At 38.0% G+C, this 23,505-nt stretch overlaps 1 protein-coding gene across 3 annotated transcripts in view; it reads left to right on the forward strand.

The window, feature by feature from the left end:
• The window catches only part of MEGF11 (multiple EGF like domains 11), a 288,743-nt gene that overhangs the window by 94,532 nt on the left and 170,706 nt on the right, over positions 1 to 23,505 (forward strand). For all 3 annotated transcript variants that reach the window (XM_055715792.1, XM_055715793.1, XM_055715794.1), the window contains exon 6: positions 4,565 to 4,657. In XM_055715792.1, coding sequence (XP_055571767.1) covers positions 4,565 to 4,657 — 93 coding nt within the window. The remainder of the gene's footprint in view (positions 1 to 4,564; positions 4,658 to 23,505) is intronic.

Consider the following 23,505-nt stretch of genomic DNA (forward strand, 5'->3'; position numbering starts at 1 on the left):
CAGAGTTTGGGTAAGATCCATATAGCGAATTAAAACTGGCAGAGACTGCCTAAGGTAGGACAGAGGGGAAGAAGAAAAGTATGTTGAAGAATTTGCTGTCATGGGGCAGTGTCCTTCTGACACGTGAGCAGTCACAATAGACAGTTCATTCTGTGTAGTTGCAGGAGAGTTCCTGTGTTTCTCATTGTGTCTGTGTTGTCATATAGTAGCATCTGTATCTTCATTTAGTAATGTTTTCCATTATTATAATGTATCTACATTTATTTATGCTTTCTATCACCTTCTGGCTGCACTACAAGCCCTGGGCAAAAAGCCTGCAGAGCGCAGGAAACTCATGCTGGAACACTCGAGCACATCTCTTCAGCAGCACAGGCTGCTATGAATGAGTGCAGTTCATGAAGTCTGTTTTCTGTGTTCTTTGCTGGGTTCCTTTAGACTTTGTAATTACACTGGTCTTTGTTTTGAAGGTATTTGCTTGTCTGGCACAACAAAGTTCCACCAGCTGAAGTGTGAGGGAGATGGAACTTGCTGGGTCAGTGGCTGTGAAGCGTTCCAGGTTCAAAGGACGACTGCAAATGTTACCACATTCCATCACAAGCACAAGACATTGGGGATTTTTGGCTCTGCTTTTTGTGAAATAAATACATGAGTGATATTTTTGGACAAGCTAACAAAACTTACGCAAGTTAAATCACTCTATATTTACTCCTCTAGAATGAAACTCTTCTCTAAATGCACTTTCACCTCTAGGAAAGAGGCTGAGAACGTAATTGTGGCAGGTGTTAGTTACATTGCTTAATGGAGTACAAGAAAGTCAATGGGTTGTTAATGTGGTGATGAGCAGGGTAACGGTGTGTATAAACAGTGCAGTACAGCAGGGTTAAACCCTGCGAAGTCATAGTTTGGGTCCATACAGAGGAATGCAGCACCAAGGAAGACAGTAGCTCTCCATCTCTGGACTGTGGCTGTTTTTGTCTGGGATGTACTAACTGTGGTGCCACTCAGTTGAAGTAGCTCTGCAGTGAAAGTATTCTCCAGGCAGAAGAGCCTGCTCCACTTAGCAGTGTACTCCTCAATAACAATATCCTGGCTATTTCATACACTGTAGGTAGGAGACACAGACAACACATTTAACATACCTAAATTCAAATTTGGGACAACAATTAAAAAATAAGTGCTAGTGTTAGAGAAATCTATGCAGTCATTTCAGGTGTGAAGAGTTTAATCTTTAGGTCTGTTTCCCTGAAGATTGACCTTATATGTTAAAAAAAAAGCACTGTTTGTAATTATAAAGTAAGTGATAAGCATCAAATGAATTGTTACAGAACCCTTTTGTTTACTTTATTCCATGATAAGGAGCAGTCGCTGTGTAACCTTGAATATGGCCAAATAACTCATGCTAAACACACTGCTACAAAGATGGCATTTTGGCAGGGCTTTGATGTAGGTCATTTTATTACCAGGCTGAATCAAACTACAAACTGATCTTAAACTCGTGCCAAGAATGCTAATAATAAAGTGATCAATGAGGTGCTGGATTGTTCAAGAGAATTGGTCAAGGGAAAATGCAGACATAAAAAGTCTGGAATTCCAAAGGTTGAACTGCTTGGGCTATTATACTAGGAGGAATTATATTCCTTGCATTAGTACAAGTTTTCTTTACTCCAGGGACCTTTAGCTGAGTGTTGAACAGGACAGTGTCAGAAAGTATACACTTATCTTTATTTTTCTTGACCTTTATGTGCAAGTAATTTTTATAGTTCCATTAAATAGTAAGATCATTTGCAAACCACTGTACAAAGTATATTATGAAGAATGCCTTGGGGACCATTGTGTCCTATTATGTTGAATGTTAATAGAATGAAAAATTAATTTAAATTCTAAAGATTAGAGCAAGGCAAGACTTCCCTTTTATAGGGGAAATTCAGAATTTTATTTGCTATGGTAAAACTTTAGGGTTGTACCCTGGTATGACCCTTGTACAGACCTTTATAGGCCTGATTCGAATCAGGCAGTGCAGGAATCTGATTATTTGCCTCCTTGAATAAAATGGCTTATACTCAAGCTTCCCCTTTTAAAAAAGGGGCACTTCTGTGACCCCCACATATGGGATTAGTCCTGTGTAATTTCAGAGCTTTAAATGACTATATAATAATGAGTACATAGCTGCTTTTTATTATTTCATAGTTAGTTATTATTATTTCATATTTATGTTAACATCGTTAAGGTGTGATATGTTTGTCTGGCAATATATCAACTACATTTAGACCAGGAATGAGCAGGAGTTTTGCTATTTGGAGGAGTGAAGAAACAGTCCACCATCAACCTTGTTGCTTACAAATTATTCCTTGAGCTGAGAACTTGCCCTAGTTAAAAGGATCAAAAAGTTGCACAATTTACATGTAAGGATGATTTTTTATTGTAAATGTCCATACAGGCAAGAGAAGAATCTCAGTTTCAATTTCCATAACTCTTATAAAACTAGTATGTAAGAGTCACATCAATAAGAATTGTATTCTTAGATAAAGCTATACAGGACACCATTTTTAAAATATCCCTATCCCAGCATATTGCATATCTTTTACTATCCTGTAGTTGTAATAACAACTTACAAGTTTGTGGCAGTTCTGTAGGTGGACTTCTTGTTCTAGATAACCAGCCATTTTTAAATGATTGCATCAAGGTGTGTATTTCTTTACTGAAAAATCCTGTTTATCTAATATCCTGTTTTGAATTTTATCTGACAGCTGTAGACTAGGGTGCCTCACTGTCTTCAGAAACCCTATCTCAAGTAAAATAAATGCACAAAAGATTAGAACAATTAGTGACTAGAGAATTAGCTATTAATATTTTATGCCCACTGCAGTACTGTCTAAACACAAGATATGAAATAAGAATAAATTACATTTTTGACATGCAGTGAACCTAGAAAGGAAATGACTAATCTAGAACAATCTTGCAGTCGTTATAACAAGGCAACATTCTACTCACTGGTCACTTGTGATTTCATGGATGAAGACAGGAAGATTTGTCCCATAGGATTATTTAAAGTTCACTCATAATTTGGAGTTGGATTTAAATATATTATGAATAGCTTAGTGGGTTTAGTCTGCAATAACTCAAACAGAGAATAAACAGCAAAATGTTTCCATGAACTTTTATGCCAGCCCGAGTAAAGATTCAAGATGTGATAGTCCAAACAGAATGTCAAATATAGCAGGAGTCCTTCAAATGCGCAAGACATTGGTGGAAAATTTTTGGCCCATGAGGGACCAGAGAACTGAAAGGATGTTTCATATGCAGGTCCAGTGCAACTTTGAAGAAGGTTTCCTGGCTGATTTAAAATGAATTGGGTAGTTCAGCCTGGTTTTCAGCAACAGAAAACTACTTCCCAAATCAGCTTTGCTGGCCTTGTTTTAGACAGGAATGAATTAATCTTTGTCTTGGAATAAGTCTTTTGTAGTCCGGCTTCAGCCAGTTCTTGGTTAAGTAAGCCCAATAGCCACATTTCCCATCTGATCTAAACCCACAGGATATACTAATATACTAACATAAGTTATGTATTATATAAATCATATATATTATATCCATATTTTATATATATTAATAGTGATCTCATTGCCACTGCATCATATTCATTAGTAACTCATACATGTTAGTCTAGATGGAAATTATATGTTGCAACTTACCCACCCAATTTGAATCACTGGCATGCTGAGGTTTTGGCAATATCCTAAGTGGTAAAATGGAAATAAGGTAGTAAGCAGGAAAGTTCAGCCTTTGAAGTAGTTATTCAGTATTGTTCAAGTTGGGGTTTTTTGTATGTGTTGGGCATACTGGCATACATTGGAAACTAAATCAGACACTGAAACAGCACAGAAGAAAAGTCTTAAAACCATGAGCTGTTCCTACTCAGGGAGAAGAAAAGGAGGTTCTCCCATGTGTATCTCTAGACAACTGGCAAGTGAGACAGTAAAACCAACCAGTTTTTCATAGTTTGAACCTTGAGGATATTGAATTTTCAGTAATCCAAGTGGACAAGTAAGATATAGAACACTGTAGTTAAGGGGAACTTGATGACCTTGAAAAGACAAGGCTGCACTTAGAGCTACTGCATCATGTAGTAGAATTATTTCTTTTCCTTGAGCTATTTTTTACAAATCTACTTTGGATCTTAATATACTTTCAAAACTGAGATCCGTTTTATCTTATGAACAGTAGCAACTTGAGTGCAATATAAGAAGCTGATATTTTGTAATACAATAATAATGTTAATTTGGTAAAAATTTTATTATGAAGCAAAACTGCTAACCAAAGTGATTTCTGGTGTTAAGAGTTTTTCATTACAAAGAGCTGAAGTGACAAATTAGTTTATCGCTGTCACGAGACCTATATTTCTTTTTTTGGTCACTTAGTATTAATTAAATCTTGCAAGTAATTATATTTTTGTGTGTTTGCTTTGTTTAATATTTTTAAACAAAATATTGCTCTCTAAGGCATAGTTTAGTGTGTTTACCAACCACTTAACGTGTTTACAATGCTGTGTATTGTTTCTTCTTAACAGCACTCTGCACAGAGGAGTGTGTGCATGGAAGATGTGTCTCTCCTGACACTTGTCATTGTGAACCAGGATGGGGAGGTACTGATTGCTCTAGTGGTGAGTAAAGATTACAAAAATATGATAAAAAAATATGTGCGCTACTATTTAAAAAAAAAAAAAAGGCCTTAAATAAAGCAGTGGCCTTAGAATTTGAATGCCTTAAGTGCAAAAATGAATGTTGTCCATTGGTTATTTTGCAACAATTAATGTGTGATGATACCCTTTCCTATGACAATGACTTTCACCTTTTTTGCTTGTTTTCACAAAGAAATGTTAAATGCAGTAGAGGATGCCCTTAATGCTTTCGGTCCTGCTATTAGGATACCGGTATGGATAACATGCCTCTATTATGAATTCTTTTCCTCTTAAATCATTAATACAACAGTCTTCATTAAATACTTTGTGGAATACTTGCAGTCTTTTGGAAAGCACTCTCTTTAGACAGAATCCTTGTCCTGTTGAAACCAGTGGGAGTTTTGCCATTGACTTTTCATGCAGCCCAAATTCTACCTTCTGACTTGAAATCGACACCTTAAATTATCCATACTGCAGAAGTTAGGGAAATGGTAGAGGTGGGAGTTCTGCACCTTTTGCTAAGAAATTAATTCACACTTGAGGCTTTCAATTCTCTCAGCTGACAAAGCTGTGTATGTTTAACTCTCTTAATTGGTAATGTTAAGTTTAAGTCTATGTGATTAGTTCATGCTGGAATGAAACAGCTAGCATTCTTTCCAGTGCAAACATCAGAGATGTTATGTAACACAGGCCGAATACGTTATTGACATAACAGAAATAAGCTTGTTAAATGAAGTCTATTTGTGCATCAGGCAAGTAAATAAAGCTGCATCAAGAAAGATGCTGTGAGTCATTTACTGAATGAATGTTTCATTTTGCTTTTACTTCCTCCCTTTCTCCCAAACTGATTGGGATCTTAAAAAAGAGGCATCATTACCAGGCAAAAAGATAACAGAAAAGCAATCTATAAAGAGAGAAGAGAATAGCGGTTAAATGACAGACCCTTCTCCAGTCAAGGTACCGGTGTTTAGTCTGCGGCTTTGCTGATGTCTCCTCAGTTACAGAAGAAAAGGCAATAGGGAGAGAGCAGGGAGGAAGGACAGAAAGAAAGGCCATACTTTGGGGTTTGGAGAAAACTTTTGGGATTACCTGACCTGATATGTAGACAAGAGGAAAACTGTGCAGCGTAACATACTGAATACTTATCCATAACAATATTTTAAAAACAAGAAGTAGTGCCTTCAGTTGTAAAATATTGTATAGAATCTCAGAAACTCATTTTAACCTTTGGTTATTTTTAACAATAGATATATTTAACCTAACGGCCAGTGAGTATTTATGCAGTGCATATGCACTTAGAGAAGTTAAAAATACTGTGACAACATGTGCATACACATATAGATGTATACATTTATAAACACATGCATACACAGAGTAACAAGCACTCCATTCTTTGTAAAAATGAAGAGGAAAGGATAAGATGTCAAAGTACAGAATGGTCTCATGGACTAAAACTACCCAGTGACTCTTATTAAATTGCACTAATCTTGCAAGTGAAGATAAAAAGAAAAAGAAGGTTTTTCCTATATTGAATATTTAGCTTTTTAAAGTAATTAGGAATATTAAAGCACTGACAATGATTGAGATAGAAACATTATTCATAACTTTTATTTCCGCACCGGGCAGCAATCCAGTATATTTCATTTATGAGGTTTCAGCAGTGGAAAGAGAAGCGTTAGCCAATTCCTAAATTAAATATGCCCTGTTAACTTTTATAAATGATAGCCCAGGATTAGCTTCAAAATTTAAGCTTTCATTTTATTAATATAATTAGTGTGCTCGCTGGACTATACTGCCCATTGTCTTTCATTCCATCTGTTAAACGTTCAGCAACATGCATTCTTGTCCTAAGGCCTGATCTGACAAGCACCGTCCGATGTAATGCCCGTAAGTGTGAATGGCCTTATAGAAGTTTGCTTTTACTACAGCCGAGAGAGCTGCTCACCTTTATGTCTGGCACTAGAAATTTGGATGACTGGCCTCTCTATTGCTGGGAAACTTTGTTTAAATTAAAAGGTATAGAACAGATATCAGCTGAATGCAGTACATTGTTACTCTTGAGTATTTCCAAGAGAGCAGAAAGAAGCTGAGAGCCTTTGCCTAACTGAAGTTAACTGTGTTTTTTGGATACATTGATGATCCACGTATTGAGTCGTGCCTTGCTGTTACCCAGTAATAGCAAGGAAAACGTTTTTCACTTGTGTTGGAATAATGTATTACCTGTGCCTACTTCTTCCTATTCATTTGTTAATACTGGGTAGCTGCTATGAAAGTTTCATGTTTGCAATGCCAAATACCACTTGTTGGATGTTTCTGAATGGCTGGCCCTGTACGGCTGTGCTCTGACTAAGCTGAAGCTGTTGGCTGTGTGCGTGCCACAGAACTTCCCTGTATGGTACTCAGTATCAGAGATTTTATTAAGTTGCAGGCATATTGCTTTTAATGTTGGCTGTATGAAACTTACTGGGAAGGGGATTGTTAGCCAAAACACTTCCCAGGAGCTGTAATTGTTTCCTAAAAACAATGTTGAGAAGTGAAGCCTACCTGACACTGGCAGTCGTCTATTGTCATTTACTTGGAAAAGATCGAGGGACACTCACTTTCTTTGAGATGGTATTTGAACACCCTGTAGACAAGACCATTATAACTTTCTAAAAGTTACACATATCTTTCATTTGGTTTGATGGGTGAAATTCAACCATAAGCAGAGCTCCAGCACAAGGTCCAAGTGTCACTTCAAAACCAGAAGTCAGATAAATGTGTTTCTTTTTTGGTGCACTGCAAAGACTGCCTATGCCAGGAGAGGGTATGAACTCTGACACTGGGCATGGATTTCCAATGGGGAGTCAAGGTTTTGGTGTTAAATGCAGTTTCCCAGTGTTACCGTTTTCCCTTGGCTAGAATATACTCGGCTAAATGATTTGAATAGTTACAGCTACAGCCTGTAGTCATCCAAGCAATTTAATAATCTTTCTCAGACTTTGCTTCATGCTTTCTTAAAACTCAGCCTGTAAGACAACAATCACAAAACTTGCTATTCAGTGCAGTTTTCCAGTGACTGATCATGGTACATGTTAGAGTTCATCTTATGTCAAGGTTAAAATAACTTCAGATGAATTGCTAAACAATTATAAAAAAACCCTGTGCCATATTCAGCTCTGCGTGGCTCTATACCTGTGTTTTACTGCATGCTGTTGTACATCTGTCAATGCCCACAGGCCTAGCCTTGATTTCATGCTATAAAGCTGCAATATATTAAGGCTAGATTACCATAACAATAAAAAGAGAAGTAATGAGGTATTAACTAAAGAAGCTCTTGAATAAAATGTTTTCAAGGTTTTAATGATGCTAAAAATTAAAAGGAAGTCTTTAAAAAAAATCCCATAGTTTTTCCCTTTCCTTTTAACTTGTTTTATTAAATCGTGCCCATTTTGTCCATGCAATCTGCACTGTTGTTTTTTTAAATACAAAGGAAAATTGCAAATGCTCTGTGTGAACTCACCTGCTCACCTGTCCAATTATTTCAAAGCAATTAACTTCAAACAGTATGATATGGCTTGAAGTTCTGGTAGGAATATAATTGACTATTGGTGGTTACCTGGCCTCTTGTGGGTCTTGATAATAGCCATCTGTATTTGCGAGCTGTTAGGCCCCAATCCAGCAAAGCACTTAAGCATATCCTTAACTTGACACATGAGTAGGACTTTTCATCTGCTTTAAATTAAGCAGGTGTTTAAGGATGTTGCTGAGTCAGTTTTGAAGAAACAGCTAAAAAGACCTCGTTGAAATCTAAACAAGCCTCTCATTGAATTTACCAGGCCTGTAAGGAATAAGGTGATTTTTCTTTCAAAATGCTAAAACTCATCAGGCAATGTTATTGAAGATCATTTTGACTCTCATAAGCATTTTTCATTGTGGGGAGATCACAGAAATCTTTCTGGTTAATAGGGGATTCACAAAACAGCGGTCAATGGGTAGGAAAAAGAAAGTTTAAAGCAAGAGCCCTGAAGTAAAAGCAAGAACTTTCCAAAATTGTGTGTGCCAGTTTGAGAAATTTCAAAGTAAACAAACACAGAGGTTATAATGAAAAAATAAAATGGTTTTCAAAATGTTTGCTTTGCTGTTAGTTTCAGAAGAAAATATGATATTTGCCCAAAGTGTAATTAAAGAGATGTCGGCATAATAATGCCAAATCATCTTTCTTCAGTGCTATGTCACCTCAGGGAGAGAGATTATAATATTGCTGTCTGGCATAGGCTGATCATTAATGTACACGTATGGATAACAGTTTTCTTTGGAAAGGATGTTTTGTACAAACTGCCATTAAGAGCAAGAACCTATTTTATCTTTATCTTTGTGTCAAAAATAGCCAAGGTCATAACAACAGGCAAGTATAACATCACAGCAAGATCACATTTAAGGGTATAGCCCTAGAGCAGCTGGAGTGCTTCAGTTCTGAGACTTGTGATGAATGAGAACTGCAGATACTTTGCTAAATCTGAAGGGAGGTTGTTTGACAAGCTATGGAAAGGAACAGTAGAAATCTCAGGAGAAAAATAGAGTATTCTGAAGTGAGTCTGTGGTGTTTTCAGGTTTGATATTGGCTTCCATGTTCTCAAAATGCTTTGAACTATTTCCAAAAAAGAAATAAAGTTCGAAGGAAAGATTCCTGGTTTGTGAGTACAGGCTCAAACAAAATTCAACCTGTTGTCAGGGACTGATCTGTTGGAATCATTAGTTAATTTTTTATTCTCAGGTTTTTGAGATAGGATTGACTGGGAAACCACCATGGTCCACCAAAGAGGTGCAAAGGTGCCAGACCCCAAGCTGTTCTGAACTGTTAGTGAGCTACTATTTAGGTTCAAGGCCTGCCCCTGAAGGACATCAGTCCAGGTCTCTTTTATGAGAATTTGTATATGCCATGGGTTTTTATCACAGTGACTGTTGTATCTAAGTGCCAGATGAGGTGACAGAACGGGGTACAACGTTTCTGTTTCCACCAAAGCCCATGTATTTTATGTGTCATTCCATTTGTTGGGTTTAGATGCAGATTCTAAAGATCTGTTGAAAGTTATTAAACTCCAGTTGGGATCCAGGCTCAATTATTGCTTTACCTGAAACAGGATTTCATATCCATAACATGTGGACTTTAAAGCTTTAATATGCTGTTTATTTAAGCCAAGCTCAAATTGTAGCTTTATTTTGGTGTGATTTGCAGACTCAGTGACAACTACATCATGCAAAGAGATGCAAATGTATAAAACCAAGCTCAATAAGGCTCGTACAAGGATCTTTCTGTAGCAATTACAGAATGGAATTGGTTTCTGTCTGTTTCAGTTCTAACAGTTTTCTCTTCCTTAAACTTAAAAAATATCCAAGCCCTTCAATCACTGCTGAACTGATGTAATCAGGTAAACAGCTTGTGTTTAATTTTTGCCTCTGCTGGATGTTGGGCCCACGCACTTGGGCTTGCATACCCAGGTTGCATGTGTTAAGCAGTCTCTGTAGCAGCATATCTTCATGGGCCCAGCCTACGCAGGACAGCCTGTAACCAGGGAATAAAAATGTAAACACAAGCTGCTGTTCAGTGCAGTTAGTAGCACAGCAGCATGTCCTGTATGTATTTTTACACAGATAATTTGGTTGCATTAAACTGGGCTAATCCATCATTTCTCATTCCGTGGAAATATTTTGTCTCTTGCTGATGCTGTTAATATCTAGTCAATTGTTTGTGGCAGTTTCTCCTCACTCTGTTAGAGATAAGATCGGATCCTCTAAGCTTTGGTGACTTAACCGCTTTGGAGGTGCTGCAAGCTTATGGAAGCGTATGAAAGTCATATTAATATTAGCCTTGGCTTTTTCCAGAGTAACCAGGGCTGAGCAAAGGACAATAGTCGATTCTGAAAAAGGAAAAGTAGATTCCAGATTTACTTTGGGAAGAAATTCCTTTCTATACTTCTGTGTGATTCATTGATGATGAATAGATCAGTTGCCAGTTATCCTAAGTCTATCACTAAAGAGAGTGAAAATTCAGCACCCTGTGTACTTTTACTTTTCACCTTCATTTTCATCTTCCTGTCAGAGTGTGGGAAAGGACTTCCTTCCTTAAATCAGGGGTTCCGTCTAAAGCCAAGGTAGTGACAGATCATTTCCCCCCAGCAGTCCCAGCCCTCCTTTGAGACTGCCTCTCTTGAACGATTTTGAAGAGTCAATCGGACTGACCGGACTGTCTGCTCCAGTCCCTGGAGTTCTGCCCTCCAGTGTGTGCCATTTCTCTTAACGTTTGATCTAGCAATGTTCTTCGTGCATATGAATGGTCCTTTTAAAGTCAATAGTGAACAACCTATGTTAAGTTAGATAAATGCTTAAGTCGTTATCTGAATGGGGACTTAAGAGATGACAGGGGAAATCAGGTTGGTGAGGATCTCATTTAGGGACCAAGAGTTATTGAGTATCATCTAGGCTGAGCGATGGCAGGTACTTCCTTCAATGAAATAAAACCACTGTCAGTTTCACCTGTATCAAGAAAAACAGGCTCAAGCCTAAGCCAGTTCTCTTTCAGAGCAGAGCATGATACACAGGTCAGTGATCTGAACATACTCCTTAGTTCTAGACAGAGATTATGTTTTGGCCTACCACATAGGTGAGGACCAGAGGATAGAGGTGGGCTAAGAAAATAATTTGGGTATGCAGTGTAATGGGCATCAGTTGTCCAATAAAGGTAAAAAAAAAAAAAAAAAGAGTAAAATTTTATCAGAGTAAGTCTGCACAATTCTATGTATTTATTACAATATGACCTCAATTGTCTCCTATGTTGAAGCATCCAGTTCTTTCCATGTTTGGCTGCTTTGGTTTAAGACGTAAGCCCATAATGATTTGTGTACGGGAGTAAATACTCATAAAAGTCAGGTGATCTGTTAAAACCATGCTTCCCATTTGTACCCAGAGTAGTAACTGCTGAGGCTGCTGCATGTGAAGCATTAGTCTTCTAAATTGGCATGAGGCAGCAACATCATTTTAGAGTCTTTCTCTTGATGTAGTCTTTGTCTGTACACAGACTTTCTCTATATATTACTGTAAAGAAAGTGACTCTGTGGATCCACACTGAGTCTGCTGGAATTTATGTGGCCAGCTGCAGTGGTCAACAGATATGCCTGTATTGATCTGGTCCTTGAGTGCTTAACTGGGAATAAAAAATACATAGAAAAGGGTCCTTCCTAATCTAGATAAATGATACATTGAAAATTTTATGTGTTATATAATTAATAACCAACAATTGTATCATTATAATTTTTATATATTTATACATATACATTGCTTTAAGGCACATAGCTGACAAATGGGAGGTGAGGGGACAGGTTTAAGACCTAATGGCTATCTGGGTGTATCACCTTATATTTACCCTCTCACCAGCCCCTGGTGAGCAATATGGAAATTCTGTGTTTCATGTAACCAAATTATTAGGCAATTATATATGCTGGGTATATGTGGAAAATGAGGCTACTGGCTCTCTGAATCCAACACTGAATTCATGCTGAAAACTAGTAAGGGAAGCTGTGGGCAAACCTTGCATGAAACCTTATTGCCTGTCATTAGGACAGTGTGTCAGGGACCGATGCTTCAAAAGTGGGTGTGAAAAGACATCTAGATTTCAAAGAGAGTTGGGTGTTAACCTTTGGGAGCAAGCAGGGTCTTACATACTCCTGTGGAAATTCTGTACCAAAGCAAGACAATCATGTTGATGAGGTGTTTGTAACTGAACGTACAGAGCAGCTTTCCCCCTCAAAGCAGGTCTCCACTGAGCTTTGAGCACAACTGCCACATCTGGAAATGAACTTTATAATGTAGCTGTTCTCTTATCTGAGGAATGGCTTGATGGTTGAATAAATCTTCACACTTTAAGGATAATTTTCAGTAAATGAAACCATGGTTACTAGTACTGAATGGGCTAAATGCATTCCTGTGCAGGTTTTGTGTGGTTATGCAAAGGGGGATTTGGCTCACATACAGCTTTCCTTGGCTGCTGAACTGGTGAGAGCAGAGGAGACTTCATCAAAAGGCAGCGTACATGTGATGAGTTGTTAGTTTTATTAATCTGACTGAGGGTTTTCTCACTTTAGACAGGGCAATAGCTATAAAAGAAAGAACCTACTAAAATATCCTTTTTAATGAACTGAATTGCTAATGCTAAATTTCATTGCTGGAGCATCTTACAATAATGTGGCTTTAAATGTGCACTACACAAATGAATAGACTTTAGATCAATTTAAAAGTACCATTGGTATAATTTTATAGCCTGGTCACTAAAGAGCTGTCGCTTGGAGAAAAGAGCAGAATTCCCTCTCCCAAAGTGTAGGCAAAAATCTCGGACACAGACACCCACTCCAAAGTATTCCCAGGGGTTCTGCTTGCTTATCAACAGAAGAAAAGGTATAGTGGTCCTTTGGAAAGCGTCTAAACCAGTTGTCTCTGTGCTAGGTATGGTGAGGTATTTCAAGGAATGCTTGGGGAGGGCAGAGCTCAGCTCACTGGCTGACACTAAGGTATCAGGAAATCCCCTGGGAGCTATTTCAGGCACCTGAACCTAGAGAAGCCTCAGGGCTGCGCTGACTTCTGGGTTATCACAGAATCATAGGATTGTTTAGGTTGGAAAAAGATCGAGTCCAACTGTTAACTAAAGACAGCTCTTTGCATCTCATCTCATTACTGATGCAGAGCGGAGGTATTCTTGGATTATCAATAACAAATTTCAAAAATTCAATTATGACTAAAATGGAATAGCAGTGAGCAGGGAGAGTGCTGCAAGCAGTGATTTATTACTGAACCCCGAATCAATGAATAACAAGCTTCATCAAGTCCTTAGTAATGCCTTAGTGTTTTTTCTACAGAAAGGAACATACACATTGTAACTGTCTCCAAAGACACATGCTACGGCTGGGAAAGGCCCTACTGCCTCATTCAGTGCTCTTAGGATTTTTCAAAAGTGCTGTTCTTCCTACTTATACTATTTTATGGGCAGTCTTTAAACATTGAAGTCTAAAAGGGAAATGAAAGGTTTCATTCAGAAGGAAGACTTGAAATTTACCTTGGGTCCCCAGCAAGTAAAATTTACTAGAAAATAGCAGTCCTTCATCACCTAGGATTAGATGCAAGCCTTCTGGTGTACTGATACCTGAGAGATGAGGCAGTCAGTAAATCCATTCAAACAGCACCAGTGGGTATGCGCAAGCATGGGAGGAAATATTGCGGGGAGAAAGCATGTACTCAGCTTTCCCTGTTAGTGATTCTTTGTTTAACTTTAAATTCCAGCATCTATATACAAAGAAATTAAAATCCTTTGTTTCCAAAAATAGCACTTAGGTGTATTTAACTATACTTTGGCTGCTGTACTGAAGAGCTTTGTGAAAATGAAGCCTGTATCTGTCGTGTCCCCTCCCTTCCTATGCCTGCTCGCTGGCCCAGTGCTTAACGTAGGCAGTGCCTTTGCTAAAGGAAAATGTTACATGCTAAAATTTTTCCACAGACTTCACTCTGCTTTTGTGTGATCTTAGACAAGCCTTTACAAGGTGGGGAGTCCTTATTTCTTTTTGATTTCCGTGGGAGTTGAGTGTATTCATCATGTGGATTAACTGGGCCCGTATCAGAGCTGAAAAAGGAGGGCAAACTGCAGTGGTGTTGGTAAGAGCTTAGCCATCAATTAATATCCTTGCTAAAGATGAGCGATGCTGTAATGTGCAGCTGGCCTTGGTGTCTTAGGTGGGTTGCATCTAAAATATAGCCTGGAGGCAGCCTTACTAACCTTAGAGATGTGATGATCAGATCTGCAGAAGAGTATGCAGAAGTGATGCAACATGACAGTTTAAAATGAAAGAATGAAAATGCTGATTTACTTCATTGCCTAATGGGAATATGACAATATGTTGGATCATTCTATTATTTGTTGTTTTAATAGTTATTTCCATGCCAATAAAATATCTGTGTATGAGTAAGAGACTTCTTTTAGAACATAAGCTAAATGTGCCACTGTACAGGTAAAACTTTAGGTACCAATTTTCTTTGGAGTTTCTTTTTACCGTAGCTTTACAATCACTTGCATTTCTAGTAGCTTCCCAGTGCCAAGAGTAGGCCATGATGACCTTAAATCACTATGTGTGAGATGGGAAAGTTTCAGGAAGTTTTCTTCTTCGTTTTACCCAGTGTTTGTGCTATTGTAAGTGTGACAGCATACTTTTGAAGTGAAATATTTTCAGAAGTTTCTCTTCAAAATCCCGTTCTCCTAAATTATGCTTATGAAAATCCCTCCTAGACCCCTCTAATGATACCCTGATACGTATTTGTAGTCTGTATAAAACGCTGAAAAACAGTTTACCACAGGAGCAGATATCTTGTGTCCCCAATGAAATGAATGTTTGCTGACAGCTTGTCTGCCTCGGTGATGTGGAGAGAAATAATGAAATAGCAGAGGGCTTAACAAGTGCATATCTGACTGTAAATCCAGGGTTTGGCAGAACAGAGTCTTCACACCACTGCTCACAGGTGAGCATTTTGCTCTCACTGCTAATCTAGCTTTGGCAGGGAACGTAGAGGGCCCATAGTTATCTGTAAGGAAAAGCATACAAAATGAGGAAATGTGTTGTGACCAAAGGAAATAAATGAGCAGATGGTGAGCTAGCATCATACCTGACACTCCAGAGGAGATTGTTGTAGCATAACCACTGATTACAAACATATAGTTATGAACAGAGGCCAAATCCAAGAAGAGCAGAGGGAAGGTGATATGCATGGAAGCATGGAATAAAAAGCAGTGCAAAATAGAGATTGAGACATGACAGAGAAGGAATTTGGGGGAAAAATAGAAAAATAAGATGGGTGAGACAGCAACGAGAAGCAGCTGGGGATAGGAAGGGAGTTCCCAGTGGGCAGATAACTGGACTTGAGGCAATAAATAGCCGAATTCAGATGTTTTGCAAAATGTACGCTGCAGCATGTGAGGCACCAGAATTTCAGACTTGTGAGCAGATAATTATGGGTGATTCTACCAAGTAGAAATTACAGATTTTGCCAAAATAAGGAAGTGAAATGGAAGGAGAAGGGATAGATTGGTGGTGGGAAATACCATAGCCAGGGCAATAAGGGTGAAGACTGCAGTGAATTTGGGATGACAAAAGGAACAGCAATGGTAAAGGGAAGGAAAACTTCAACATGCCAGGAATTGCCTCAAACAGGAAAAGCCAGGATGTTGGAAGAATGTCTTTTTATCATGCAAGCAGTTTAGTAAAGTTGGAAAGAATCTAATGCTTCCAAACCAGTGGTGATAACCTGACATAAGAAGGATTTGGAGATGAAGTGCTCTGGTTAAAGTGGCATTTGTCTTTTTTTGGTGTTGGCAAAGAAACCCATTTAAGTGTTTATGGAGGGATGTAAACATCTATTCTGTAGTAGTCATCGGCACTATAGCTTCAATAAACACTGTTCAATGTTTAAACACAATGTATTGAAGTGGGATGCTGGAAGTTATAGCGCGTTCAACTGCCAAAACTGCCTTTCTTAGCCTTGAAGGGTAGTGCAAAGAAAGAAAACACAATTTTCAATCATCAGTTTTTATTTTGTAACTGACAAAAATTTTAGGGGAAATACCAGAAATTTTGCATATTAAGGAGATTGTCTACAGTCAAAAGTTCACTTGTATTGCTGTACTCATGAAAATACTTTACACTTTCAGTCTTAACCCTTCCTTATGCCATTTGATTGTCTTGAACGTGTGGTCTATAACAAGCATACCCTCCAGTCATTTCTTTACAGCTAAAAAAGACTTGATTCAGTGCAGATGAACTGCAGGATTTTATTTATTGAACATGCCTGTGATAACCCAGCAGAATATCTGAAAGTTTGGGAGTGTAAATGAGAGTTCAAAAGACCTGAAGCTTGTTCAAGAAAGCATGGTGAAGGCCATTTATCAGGGAAGCTGGGAAGAGACCCAAGTGTTACAGATATGGGTGTCACTCTCTTTGTAATGGCAAGAACCCATGAAATACGATCAGTGACTTAAAAAAATTGGTAGAATCAGATAATAACAATGCATGTTGAGTTTCTGGGTTGTGGAGTAAAATAAAGAGAGATCTACTGCTACACATAAACTCATGCTTAAAGAACTGTAGGGACTTCACTGAAGAAAGGTAAAAAAGGGAAAGCATGTGAGAAAAAAATCTCATCCACAGCTACTTTGTAACAGTAAGTTTTAACCACTTTCATGGCTTTGGTGTGTGCTGTACAAGAAGGATTTAGCCCCCATTAAGAACAACAGTAAATGCCAAGTAGAAATGATGTGTGTATTATTACTGAGAGTATTTTATATCAGGAAGAACTTTGTGGGCATCAACCAGAAAGAAGAGAGATAAAACACTAGTTCTTTGATCTTGGAGGGTGGTCATTCAACAAAAAAGTCTCTGCAGTTCATCATTTTCAATAGCTTTTCTGCCTATCATACAGTGCCTATTCGTATAAAGGCCAGAGACGGCTAGGCTATGTAAGCCCTGTCCAGAATACTTAACAATATGTGCATCAAATGCAGGGTAGATTGGGTGAAATTAGCCTGCAAGATTCAAATTTTAACAGAAACAGCTAAAATATGAAACAAAGGACATTTGTGGCAGTAATAGAGGTAAGGGTTTCTTACACTTCTTACTGTCTGCTTAAATCTCACCTTTATGAAACCTACGTACAGAGTTGCAGTGTTCTAGTTATGTAGCAGTATTAGTAAATCATGAAAATTGATTGCAGGAGTTTTTAGCCAAGGACCAAAGTCTGATACCTTATCTCACTTAGATTGTAGTGATGGCTTTCTAAATAAGTATCAAAGACTAGAAACAAACTGCCGAAGGGGGCAGGTTTGCAGAAGGATGTGAGAATTCACATTGAAGGCCCATTTTCCCATAGAGACTGCAAGATTTGCTGCTGGGCTGGGAGGTAGGGAGGCATGACTGTAAGCTTGTTGAATTCCTGGGAATCCAGAATAACCTTTGCTTCATGATTTACTTTAGCCTGTCTGTTAGTGCTTCCCAGTTACATAGTATCTAGTTCAATTGGGATAGCAGTAGGAAAATACATGCATTTCTGCAAATACTATTTCGGTCTTCTAGGATAAATTCCAGCCACTGAAATTCCCCAGTTTTCAGTCTGGGGATAGAGGGTGGTAACTCTTCCTTCCAGATTTGGTGGGGTTATGCTACACTTTGGAATATGAGTTTCAGGAGAGCCTGATGAATTTGTTTTCAACATCAGGTGATTAATTACTTTTGTTAGAGCTTATTCAGAAGTGTATTGGGAAAAGAGTCTTGTTATTTAGCCTGTTCATAGAATCTGATGGCAGCAGCCCAGTTCTGGGTTTCTTAGGGACCACCACTCTGTGAGGTCAGTAAGCCAGTCTCACTATCTTTGATCCTCAGCAGCTGGGTTCCAGGCTTCAAAATGCTTAGATTCACAGTTTACTGAGATCACTGAGTATAAAAATTTCCATTTAAGCATTAAACCCCTCTCTTTTACTGTAAGGGTGATTAAATACTGGAATAGGTTGCTCATAGAGATTGTGGAGTCTGTCCTTGGATATACTCAAAATGCAACTGGACACAGTCTGGCAGCTTGTTGTAACTTATCCTGCTTTGAGCAAGGGGGTTGAACTAGACGATCTCCAGGGGCCCTTTCCACATCAACTATTCTACAATTCTATGATTCTATGAATTATTTTATTCCTGTAACTATTCTTTGAATCAGAGCAAAGGACTTACTGAATTGCTAGATAATAGAAGACAGAATATATAAGCAGCAGGTCAGAGTATTCTGAAAGCCCATAGGAATCTTCTGCATATGAGAGTAGAGCTTTATTATGGTGAGCCTATCCAAAGAGTTATGTGGTTATTCTCATTTTGAAATCCTCAAGTGCCATGGAAATTCTCTTGACAGAATGGATTTGGGGTACCAGTAAATTCAACAGTACTCAAATTCCTTACTCATATTCAAGAATTGAGGCTCTATTCCCAACTCTGCTTCTGGACTGTGTCATTCTGGACGTGTCCCCTTCCCTCTTTTTATTTTTTTTACCATTTTATGAAATGGTGAACCTAACCTCCTTGTGTGGGATACTAGAGTTTCTAGGTGAGAACTGCTACAGAAGAAATAGGTGTTCTCATTAATTTAGTAAGATCAAATGTGAATGTGTGTTCTGTAGTGAATGTATGTGTCCTATCTGGCAGAAAGAAATGATGTTAATTAATTACTTTGACATGCAGTCATGATGTTGCAGTCTGTATTATAGATGTCCAGATGTTGGGTTATTCTTTCAGGATGCAACATGTTTGAATGTATTAGGAGGTGCATTTTTTCTTTGTGTATGACTATGACAAATTGAGGCACAGCCAAGCTGCTAACTTGCTTGAAGGCATCTTTCACGCTTCATCCATTATATGAGTGATAGATGGTATTAAACCACTTCTTTGTGAGGAAAAACACATTGTGGATAATGGAAAGGAAATCATCAGCGCTAATATTTATCCCAGCTTTGTTTTGTATCTGCAAGATCAATGTTTTTTTAATTCATGTTTCATTCTCTTTTGCTTCATTTGCTTTGTTGTTGTAAAGGACATGTCACATCTTGGGAGAGCATTGGATCATATTTTGATTGCAGTTTTATTAATACAGAACTACACAAGTAGAATTGTTCTGGATTCATATAAATGGCAGCAGAAAGTCACCCATAGCCAGATTTTTAAACTCAGTATTAAACATTTCTGGGTTGTTTCTTTATAGTAGGTACAACTACTCATCAGAATTTTTTTCTAGTCTGATTAGAGAAGACGTAGGTAATCTTCATGTGGGCCTTTTGTGTTTCCTGCACTGACCAATTCATCCAAATCTGACGGGTTGGGAGAGAGTTCAAAGTTATCAGCTTCCTGCATGTTTTGTGAAAAGTGTTGTCTGGATAGAGCAGGGAGACACACATTTGTTCCATAGTGAAGGGAAGCTTTATAGATCAACCTCAAAATTATTTATTCAGTTTGATTTGTCAGATTACCATTCATTATGCACACCCAGGCCAGCCAAGCAGCACGTGGTGCTCGGAAACAGGAACAGGTTTTTGGTTGCTCTTTTGGGGGTTAGATGGCATAGGAATGGTCTGTTAATGCTGAGCAGGTGTGGCAAGGGAGAGACGTGGAGAGGAGGAACTACAGATATTGCAAAGGTGTATGAAATCGCAGGGAATTCTATGGATTGGGCTGGCATCGTGATAATGGGAGAGCAGGGAAACAGATCACAGACCTGTCTGTAGGAGAACAATCTTCATTATGTAAACTAAAATTTAAACCTGAATTCTGATTCTCAGGATCTTTGCAAATCCTATTTCATCTATGTTTTTGAAATGCCAGTCATGTGACTATGTGGTCAGTGCACTGCCAAATGAGGGAGTTACTTCCTCTTGAAGTAATATGGTTTCTTTTAATCCTTTGTCTTCTAATGGCCAATTTTTCCTCCCTTTTGCTCAGTTAAGACATAACAAGCAGAGTCAAGATGAGAATGATCAGGTCAAATTAGAGGGATTTATGCTTTTCAAATTTCCATGGTTTCCTTTACAGTGGAGACACTTCTGAGAACATGGAGGGACCCAAGTATCTTCTGTGCTTAGTTCTGAATTGATTCTGCAGCTACTTAGGACAATTTTAATAAATGTCTGGTTCATGAACATTTAAATGTGCTGACTTTTCCATATGGCCTTACACCTCTAACTGTTATTCTGTTATTATATCATTTTTGTCTTTGCCTTTGCAATTTTAGGACAACTTTTAGAATTCAATACTAATTATTTTGTTCATTTAATTAATTCTTAAACAACATTTTATTTCTCTCTGTGTTTTCAATAGGAATTAATTTTTTTCTAAATTATTCTGTGCTCTGCTAGATTCTCTATGCAAGTTCTGCAGGCTTTAAAATACTGAAACTGAAATTATTTTAAGTACTTTAAAAAAAAAAAAAAAGGCCAGTAAAGAAACAGTTGTATTCTCTTGGTATCAATTCTTCCTTTCTTTTAAAATTTTCACAAGAAAACTCGTTTATTGTTTTATTACATCATTTGCCAGTGATACCAAGATCATTGAGTCTCTCTTGGTACGTAAACCAGCCTAGTATTCAGATAATACTGTGCAAAATTTGTTCCACTGGATGATTATTTTTTTATCAGACTTATTCAGGAGTAAATGGGGCTCTTAGTGAAAACAGGAATTTTGAACTAACCAAACTGTTTCTCAACGTAAGATGGTTTTGTCAAGTTGAAGACTAGAGGAGAAAAATTACCAATTTTTTAATATTAATTATTTTTTCTTAGAAAAGTCATAAAAATGAATTGTTTCTAATCCTATAACAATACTGCCTTTTGAAAAGACACTCCTTCCAGTTGTCTTTTAACAAGGCGGTTCCTCAAATTAAGATACAGGATGGCTTCACTCCTAATTTGCAATTAAAGGCTGCCACACAGTGCTCTGCTGCAGATAAAAGTCCAAATTCTACCTTTCCTGTAAGTCTTTCACACATTAAAAAATATGAGTAGCAGAATAGAATGTTGAAGTAAATAGAAATTCTAAAATTCTATGTCAGAGCAGAGTACCAGTCTTGACCAAGATATGTCCTGTCTTGATCAAGAGATATTCTGACTCAGTTCGTACCATTTTCCATGATGCCTCCTGTGCTTGTTGCACAACACAGAATTTCCACGTTTCTGTACCAAAATCAAATACTTCCTTTCATAAAATAAGCAGTGATCAGCTCAGGTACACGAGTCATGCGTCTTGTATATGGAACAGAGAGTTTCATAACATTCAAGAAAGGCAAGTTAAAATTATAGTAAATTAGGTTAAAAATCCTATTTTTCCTCATCACTGAGAATTTCTTCTTATATTTCCACTACAATGAGATTCAGGAGGGACACCTGTTTTGAAATTTTCTATTTGGGATATGGCACCTTTGTGAAAAAGTTATTTTGTCAATGGAAGTCTCTACACCGAGCATTTACAGCTATGCTCAGTGTTCTGTGAGGAGAATTATGAGGTTCCTCTACCATTTACATTTCACTGAACATCTCAAAATGGGTCTCAGATCTAGCTCCTATCCATCCTAAATGAGATTTCAGTAGTTAATGGATCTAGTGTGAGCTCTCTGCACAGAAACTGAACTTTACATTCCCCGTACATTGTACATAGGAAAGATGTTAATTTACCATCCAGTAACTCAGTGACTGATGAGCTTATATTTACTTCTCTCTCAGTGTCTTCCTCTAGAGCCACATATTTTCTTGGTTTCAATACAGAAATAGAAATTAAATGTCAAACTAGTCTCTGATATTTCAGAAGAGACAGACTTGAAAAACAGAAACATGACCAGAAGAAATGTTTAAAATTTTATTGTCCTCAGATATCTAGCAGCTGATTCTGTCTGTGCAGTGGCTGTATGTAATTGCCTTTTAAGTAAGTGAACAGACCAGTCTCAGTTGCAGGATGTTTGTTTTACTGTAATTAGGTAAATTAATCAGTACATTAACTTCCTAATGCAGAGCACAGTTCTGAAATGAATTGCAGATATTCACTATTTTGATAAGATTTAAAGAATAAAAACCTCCACAGCAGCTCAGTGTTACAAGGCTACTAGAGCTCTGTAAATGGGTAAAAGCTTTTAAACTCCAGAAAAAAAATGTATAGAACAGAGAAAGTTACACTTGGGTTACTTTTTGTTTTCAAGAGAAAGAAACAGGTTCATTTGAGTTAGTTATTCTGGTTTCATCTAACCAGAATATGTAAACATCAATGCATAACTAGCCTTGACCTAACCTATAGTTAGTGAAACTGTATTTCAAAACCATGAAGCAAAGTTCTTCCTCCCTGTCTTTTGTCTGCTTGTAGTGTTCCCACCGACATCACTCATATGGTCCCAGAAATTTGTCATCTATATATTTGGGATTGTTTCATGTTCTGCATAAGGGACAATTTGTGTAGCACCTGGATGATGGCACTGCCAGACTTTTCAAGGTCCAATGCTTCTCTTACCAGAATACTTTACATGCAGCCCCCCCATTGTTAACAAAGGGACATCTGACAGTTAATGGTAAATATAGGATGGTGCGTTAAATGAGGCTTTCTGGTTTCTCCTGACTCATCCACCCTTTCATGTCAGGCTTTCAACACAGTGATTCTCTGGACACATTAAACATGAATCAGTTCCGTTGTTTTTAGTAGTTGGGTGCAGTCCTGTATCTCATTAAAAAACTAACTCACAGTGAACAATGTCACATTACTAAAACTTTTTTGTTTCTCAAATAAATACAGGCCAGAAAGCAGGCTAAGTTTTTTCCTCATTGGGAAGGGAACTGGGGTTTATACTGAGTCATGGCTGGCATCACCAGTTCCTAAAATACCCTAGTCATGAGATGCTACTACTAGAGCAGGCTGAAGTTAAGAGATGATCCTTTGTGCTGGACCCAGGCTCTGACTGCCTTTTGTCCCCATGTCCCCCCTTCTGTCTCATATCATCTCCCTTCCATCTCATTTTTCTCTTGATTTCTGTTTTATCCATTCTTTTTCTTTACTTCCTCCCTTATTGCCCTTAATACCACCTAACTCCTGGGTGGGAAGAGAGTCAGATACCCTTGCTCTCAGGACCAGTCTGCCTTACAGCTAGTCAGAGGCCACAGGCTTGTTTGTGCAGAGGCCTCCTGAACTCACAGCTCCACATGGTGAGCTGCCTTCCTGATTACGTTATCCACCGGGCAGGGAGTAAAGTGGGTTTCAAGGAGC

The sequence above is a fragment of the Falco cherrug genome, chromosome 7, assembly GCF_023634085.1.
Source record: "Falco cherrug isolate bFalChe1 chromosome 7, bFalChe1.pri, whole genome shotgun sequence".
Classification (NCBI taxonomy): domain Eukaryota; kingdom Metazoa; phylum Chordata; class Aves; order Falconiformes; family Falconidae; genus Falco; species Falco cherrug.